This window comes from Ictalurus punctatus, chromosome 3 (genome assembly GCF_001660625.3).
Source record: "Ictalurus punctatus breed USDA103 chromosome 3, Coco_2.0, whole genome shotgun sequence".
Lineage (NCBI taxonomy): Eukaryota > Metazoa > Chordata > Actinopteri > Siluriformes > Ictaluridae > Ictalurus > Ictalurus punctatus.
Window position 1 is genome coordinate 5301354 of NC_030418.2, and position 8050 is coordinate 5309403.

At 42.4% G+C, this 8050-nt stretch overlaps 1 protein-coding gene across 3 annotated transcripts in view; it reads right to left on the reverse strand.

Annotated features, from left to right (window-relative positions):
• pde10a (phosphodiesterase 10A) overlaps positions 1-8050 on the reverse strand; it is a 112237-nt gene extending 104187 nt beyond the window's left edge. The window contains exon 1 of one of the 3 annotated variants that reach the window (XM_017463430.3): positions 4660-6350. In XM_017463430.3, the coding sequence (XP_017318919.1) occupies positions 4660-4912 (253 nt within the window). In that variant the 5' untranslated portion in view covers positions 4913-6350. Of the gene's footprint in view, positions 1-4659; positions 6351-7896 lie in introns of those variants that run through there. The other 2 variants (XM_017463431.3, XM_047154391.2) reach the window with 2 other exon arrangements.

Below are 8050 nucleotides of genomic sequence, written 5' to 3' on the forward strand. Positions count from 1 at the left end.
AGCCAATAGAATTCCCATTATAACCATTAAACCCCTGGGTTTCTATTGTTTTTGTTTGTCTGCGTGTTTGTTTTTAGCAGGGATCGTTTATCCCACTCAGCTGTTCAATGGTTTTCAGATTATATTTGATTCATAAATCAGCATCTCTCTCATCTGGTTTCATGCTGAAGATGTAGAACTTCAGCATGAAACCAGAATGAATACTTACTCCCATTTAACCTGCCTTATTAACACGAGAACCAGAGTACAGCCTATTTTTAAGTTATGTAAATAAATGTTCAATTTGTTGCAATTGTGCAACAAATACAATTTAATGAGCAATGTCTGTCCGGTATTAGGCTGTAAAGGTAATACAATATAGCTGTGCTTATTTATTTAAAAAAAAAAAAAGTTATTTAACATGAAGATAATTTTACAGTAACTTCCCGTATACACTACTGCCGGGAACCCTACCGCCAGTACTGTTTTTCAGTAAATTCTTTACAGTACACATCTACCATAAAGGAAAAAAGAAAAGGCTCACATGCATCCAAATAACCCCAACATTCAACCCCCTCCCCCTCACACACACAATCACCAGCTTGTTCAGCTCATCAGTATTTAAAAAGAACAAAGTGTTAACACTAACAGGAGATTTGCTAAAATTCAGTATATTGCTAAAACATCTGTTTCACTGATGTTTTATCACTCAAACTTTGAGATGGTAATTAACATCCCTTTTTAACAAACATAAAAAAAAAGTCATGTACTGACATACGTAGTTATGCATGTACTGTATATAGATCTTATCCTTCCTCTCGGCTAACCTATCCCGATTTCCGTCTCCGTAACAGGTTGAATCACTCACCTTTTTTCCTCTTTCATATCTGTCCGTCTCCATCGTCATCGACGTCATTTTTCCGTCTCTCTGCCCTACCTGCTACGGTTTCACTTTCTCTGCTTATTCACATTCTCATAGTAAACAGCCATCTCACTAAAATGAACGATTTGCTATTGCTTTCATTGATACCTGCTCGGGACAAATCAAAAGGAATTTCGCATGTGTTCTGTAGCTAGTTATGAAGTTTGTGCTCTCGTATTGCACTAGCCAGATGTTAACCATGACAACCAGAACAAAACAGAAGACAGGAAGGGCCTGCAGAGAGCACCCTGAGCAACACTAGATTTACAAAAGCTGTACATAAGATTGTATACACTGTGTACGGCCATAAGGCACACACTGTTGGTGTGCAGCAAGCGAGAAGCAGCTTTAAGGTGATCTGTGTGAAAAACTGCATGAATAACAGCTTGACAAACTAAAAGGTGAAAAAAGACAAGAAGAATTACTGTACAAGAACTATATCTGCTCAAAGTTTTATAGTTGTACATCAAAATCTGTGGAGGCTGTAAAGGTTAAGACTTCTTGAGTGGACTTAAGATTATTATGGAAAAACTTCTGGTGGCTTAAGTCAAGATAATTATTCTGCTATCATGGGGTTTGTGATGTCATACAAACGGATCAAAACAATGGTGGCACAGGATATAAGATTAGCCATAGCGCTCATAGTATCATTATACTCCCGCTATACAACTTTTCATTTAATCCATAAAAAGGCTAGGCCTTCCTCATAATGTTGCATCTCTTAAGTCTTGTTATGCTAAATGTTGCCATTTATTTGAACTGCTTTTGTACCAGAGAAAAATATACTGGCAGAATTCAGTCTTAGGGTTGGAGTATCAATAGTTGCTTACTTGTTGATTGGATCGGATGACTGCATAAATGAGCAGGTGTACAGGGGTTCCTATTAAAGTGGGTGGTGAATGCAGCTAATAAAAGGGGGGGGGGAATAGCCCTCCTGACATTAGTTACCAAAAAAAAAAAGAAGAAAAAAAAGAAAGAAAAAGACATTAGCTACTGACAGAAAAATAATAATAAATGAATAAGAATACTGGCACTAGCAACTAACAGAAAGAAGAAGAAGAAGAAGAAGAAAAAAAGTGATTGCCGGTAGCTAGTGTTAACTTCTGACACTATTGACAGAATAAAACTACTGACAAGAAGGAGAAATAAATAAATAAATAAATAAATCTACTCACACTAGATGCTGATGGAAAAGAAACACTTGCACTTGCAAATACATATAATGTGTAGAATGTAATGAAGCTAATCAGTGCAGTAACCAGGGCCTTTGATATAGACAACGTCTAAAGGGAGGAGCCATTTCACCAAGTTTCTAGCAACAACTGAAACCCACACTATCATCATTCTTCAATATGGTCCACCTGAGGCCTGAACACCCTTTAGTCTACACCCCTCATTCCACATCTCTGTTTGCAGTCCATTCACAGGAAAGACAATTTCTCCTGATGAAACTGGCTACAAATTCTGTATTCTGGATTTATTAATAAGCATGCCCAAGACAAATACTATTTTCAAAACGCATATACGTCTATACGCATGGTAATTACATCCGAGATGCAATTATTCTTTACGGTGCTTTACGTGTACTGAGCTCTGGTTGGAAAATAGTATGATTGCCCAACAGTTTTACACTGTTTTATAAAGCGGACAGATTTAAAATATGAAGTAGTGTTACTGAGGTAGCCATTTTGTGAGCATTTATTTAAAAAAAAAAAAAAAAACAAATAATTTTTTTTTATTTTTTTTTTTATAAACACACACACACACACACACACACACACACACACACACACACACACCCCACCACCTCATTAACATAAAAATAGTTTAAGGTTGATTGATTGATGTAACGGTCATTCTCATAGACTTTATTTGAGCTTTTGCTTCCAAAGGCACAGGGGTTTGGAACAATAGTGCCACCAGTAGTTGGAGACAACTACTGTTTACCTTTATAAACATCATATTGCATTGTAATCGGAGATCTGTAACCATCGCCGTTGTTTGTGAAGGAACCGGTGATAACGTAGGGTCAGTGATTAGACATGGCTACAGTGTCTCACCATTCGTGGGAAACGAGGCTGATCTGGTCTGTAACCTGGGGAGAGTTCCCCTCATGGACAGGTCGAGACTGTGCTTCAGTTAGACAGACAAAAAGGCTTTTGTGGCTCCTGATATGAATCTCAATGGATCCCTTTCTAAGCCTCCACTCCTTCCCCTGGCCACAGAAAACATGAAGAATAAGGATTCGATGAGGAGGGGGGAAAAAAAAAACAAACAAAAAAACCCAGCAATTCTGCAACATTGAGCCCGTGATGCTACTTTTAACGCTAGAAAGGACAATCGAGAGCACAACCTCTTTTAGGCTTTTTGATATTTTATTACATTGTCCTTTATTCTAGCTGATTTAGAAGTGTTCCTTATACGTCAAAGAAGACATTTTGCAATTCCTATGTACTGCATATGCAGTATTTCCTGCAAATGCCCAGATGCCATGCTCTACAGGCTAAAGGAAGTGCCCACTTCCCCCTCCATGCCAGCCAAGGGAGACACACAATCTGGCTTGGCCTCTAAAGAACATTCATGTGGGGTCACACGATGTGTGCAAACAAGAGTGCCAGTGCTCTCTTCTATTCAGGCCTGACTGTGCCATTTTCCCATAGCCCGTTCAATTGTATTTTTTAGTGCAACATACTGCAATTCACAGTTAGTGTAGAACAGGTAGAGAAGACTAACAGCTACAGAGGATGCATTCTACTAGTGATGAAAATATGACTATCGATCATCCATGTTCGAGCCATGTTTATCAGTGTTTGAGCTTGGCTGTAGCTTATCAATTTTCAATTATGAGTCACTTGTAGCTTGACAAACTACATTTGCAAACTAGCTTCCCCGAACACTGACTGTATCCGAGTGTCGTTTAATCAAGGTTTTCATTCATCCAGCCGTCCATTTTCAATACTGCTTATCCAACACAGGGTCGCAGGGAGCCTGGAGCCTATCCCAGGGAACTCGGGAGACACCCTGGACAGGGTGCCAAGCCATCACAGAGCACTGCACACACACGCTCACACACTACAGACAATTTGGAAATGCCAGTCAGCCTACAATGCATGTCTTTTGACTGGGGGAGAAACCTGAAGTACACCCGAAGCATGGGGAGAACATATAAACTCTGCACATACAAGGGCGGAAGCGGGAATTGAACCACCTGGAGGTGCGAGGCAAACGTGCTGACCACATAGCCACCACGCCCCCTTCATTCATCTTCAGTAACGACTTTATCCTGGTCAGGGTCATGGAGGTTCCAGAGTCTTTCCCCAAGAACACTGCCTGCTTGGTGGAAGAATACATGATGGGTGGCCAGTCGCATCGCAGGGTACCATGCACACACACACGCGCAAACACTCATTAACAACTAGGAGCAATTCTACATTGCTAATCCACCTACCAGTACATTTATTGGAAGGTGGGAGGAAACCAGTGAGCCAGGAGGAAACCCACGCAAACGCAGGCAGAATGTTCCAAACTCCACACGGACATCAACCCAAACGCAGGATCGTTCTGGAGCTGCCTCCAAGCTTACACTGGTCTCATGCCCCTGTGTCCCTATAAGCAGTTTACATCAACATGTATGCGCAATTATTTTGGCCAAAATAGTGTCTTTAATGGATTTTCCTGTAGTAACACATCACCTGCAGTGACTGGCTCACGGTCAAACGTGTGAGCCAAACCACAAGTTAAGGTTCGAGTTTTCATACCTTGGTCAGCGCAGCTTGAACGCGGGAAATCCTCTGCTCTGGCAAGCTCTCCTCCTCCTCCTCCATCGTCGTCCGGAGTTTTGCGTTTCTTCGACATTGGCTGTTCTAGATAGGACACGATATTTTGGAAATGCCCTCTGAGCTCGAAAGGGAGACGCGAGTGAAAGTGAGGCACTCTGGACTGTGCAGTTATGCACATGCGTTTGGCCGCGAGGCGAGAAGCAGGAGCTCCGCGCGCCGCGATTTCGTGCATTCAGACTCCAGCGGTTTCCCGTCCAAAAAAAAAAACAAAAAAACCGGCGCGCAGGGAAAAGTTGGCAGATGCGCAGGCGATTAGAGAAACCAAAGGCGACATATGCACGAGTCACTCACTACAACAACAAAAAGACTAGTTTTCCTATTTCTCGGAAACAAGCTTCCCCTGACAATTGATGGAATACCTCTACGAAGTGCTCAAATCACGTGTTCCCGGGATTATACTGAAGCAGGAAAAAAGTACACGTCCACGATAACGCACGGCTAAACTCGCGCTCTCCTATTCGTGGCGGCACGCGCATCCATGTGGGTCTCCGTTTTATTCTGCTGCTCCACTGTAGCATGTCCATAGCGTTCATTTGCATGGTCAGCTGTGAACTCAGGAAAAGTGCACAGATGTGATAGATTAAATGTTTCTCCCCCCTCTATGTTTTGGACTGAAATACCAGCACGGTCTCAACATTGCACTCAACATATCTTGCGTGTTTGTTTGAACCGACTTTAAAATACGAGTGTCAGAGCTGACTACTCACTCACTCACTCACAAGTAAGCGACAGATGCAGGAACATCTGTGCCGTCAGGGAGAAGCGTTTGAGATCCTTGTGTGGCCAGTTTAGATGGACTCACGAGCCAAATCGCTACGCTAGTATGGACGGCTGAGCACCGCGTCGCACCTTTGGCGCTGCACAGGTCGACGGTCCGACGACGAATTAAAAGCGTTGCGCGCGCCATCATCAATCTCTCCGCCGAACTACTTGATCCAGTTGCCAGGGAAACGCGGATTGAGCGAGCGGGCATGGTTTCAGCAAACCGGCGCTTTAAGTACTTCAACTGTGCGCAGCGGTGAGCTCCCTGTTGTGGCGAACTCTCAGGGACTTCCAGTGGTCAGACTGGGGTTTTTTGACAGCACGAGGCGACCAGTTGTCTGTAAATAAAGGGTTGCACGAAGTGTGTGTGTGTGTGTGTGTGTGTAGGGGTGGTTGTTGCTTTTCCGTTCACGATCCAATGACGTCAGTGGCCTCCTCCGCAAACGGCATCAAGGCTGGAGCTGAAATTGACTTCAATGATAACCCCACTTAGTTCTTTACGCAAGCCGTTACATCTGCGTACGCGCGCTGGACTCAAGCCACTGACTGGAGGACGCACGTGAGAAGACGGCAAATAGTTATAAAACGAAACAAGAAAGAAAGAAAGAAAGAAAGAAAGAAAGAAAGAAAGCACAACGCACGAGCGCAACAAAAGATGCGCCTCTGTAATGCGCTTTTGCAGAAGCAACATAGGAGTGCGTTTCTGGGGGAGTTTACAGATTACAGTCAGAAAAGATAGTGCAAACTCTCTGGATTCCTGCATTCGTTTCTAAAGTTGGGAAAGAGCGCAGAACCTGTTGAAGGAGATGTGCGAGAGAATCGGATGGAGCTGGGGATGAATTAGGCTGTGCGTCTTCACTCCCTGGGTTGTACAGACGCACACGGGCGAGCTGGAATGCAGGTTATTTTAGAAGGAAAGGCACATAATAATAATAATAATAATAATAATAATAATAATAATAATAATAATAATAGCTGTTGCCACCCGTTCTGCTGCAAGCTTTCGAAAAACAAACACACGTGCTGGTGTTATTTGGAAAGCCTGCTTTGAGGATTTTTTTTTTTTTAATCACACCTATAGCGAGCTGTTATATTGCAATTCTTTATTCAATCTTCATCTCGTATGAAGGTTTCGTGCAAATGCTCGCCTTTAGAATTCTTCACTAATGCCACTGACGAACGCTTCAGTCCAACAGGCTCTTGGCGCTCTGCTCTCCCCCCATTCACTGCAGCTACTGACGTCAAAGCTGCTTGCGTCAATGCGCTCTCTCTTTGACAGAAGGAGATTTGTCACCCCCCCCTCTCCTCGCCTCCCCTCCCCTTATAGGAACCTAATGAGATTAGCAATAAATAAACCCCGAAAAGCACCATTTTTCCGCCCCTCGTACACATTTGATTCTTTGGATGCAACGTGAGAAGAAAAGTAGGCTTTTTAAACCTACAGCAACTTAATCTGGTCATTCTTGCTGGCATTAGGAAATAGTCACGAGACCTTCCAGATAGTCTGTAAGGATCTGTGTAGTGTGAGGCAGGAATTCAGCTTTGCAAATGCACCTCTTTGCAGAATGCATGAGGTGTAACACCGTATGCCAGTGTTTCCGCATCCCACCCCCCGGGCAAACGTGTCGCGCTGGTACCAAAAAAAATATATACAAATAAAAAAATAATGAATCAGTCTTGCGTCGCTGCGTCTCGCGCCTGTATGACGTGCGTGCTCGCGCCGTCCGAAGCGCGTCACAAATGCAAACGTGCTGGAAGGAAAGTTAAGGGTTTGGTTGCTTCATTCATTTGCAAGCTGCCCAAGTAAAGTGCAATACAAGACCTCGCACTGACCCCAGAACGGTGATTATTCTGTGAACGAGCAGTTGAATATGGACTCAGTGGAATATTTCTGTTACATAATTGCACAAATAATAAAACAACAAGTTCCAAAACAACGCGAGATCCGCAAATAAATGGGATCTATATAGTAAGTAAATAGTAAGGGATTCACACACAAATCATACCCACAATAAATAAATAAATAAATAAATAAATAAATAAATAAATAAATAAATAAATATACACACACACACACACACACACACACACACACACACAAATATTTAGTGTCTCATCTTTTAAATAACTGTTCAGAGATGGTTGTAGGACAGAACATACTCGTCTATTATTTATGTATTGCTTTTGCATTAACATGTAGAAAACGTGACAGTCTGAAAAGCAAAACTCACTGCACTGCACCTCTCTCTCTCTCATGTTGCTTGATATCTCTACTTGAAAAGCAATTAGCAGGTGATTGGAAACCTGGCCTGCTTAGTAAACTAGATTGCTTACTGGTCTTTTATAAATACAATTTCTTCTTTAAAGACAAACAAAACAAATACATTGGCCTACCTTAAAGTTGGATTTTTCCTTCTTCTGCCGATGACGTCATTGAACACAAATCGCCTTGTTTATTCTGGACAATAACAAACAGGAGCTGATGGTCTTTACTGTTGTGACAAGGAGCATCTCAGATAATAAAATAAACAAAACAAAAGTTAGGGAC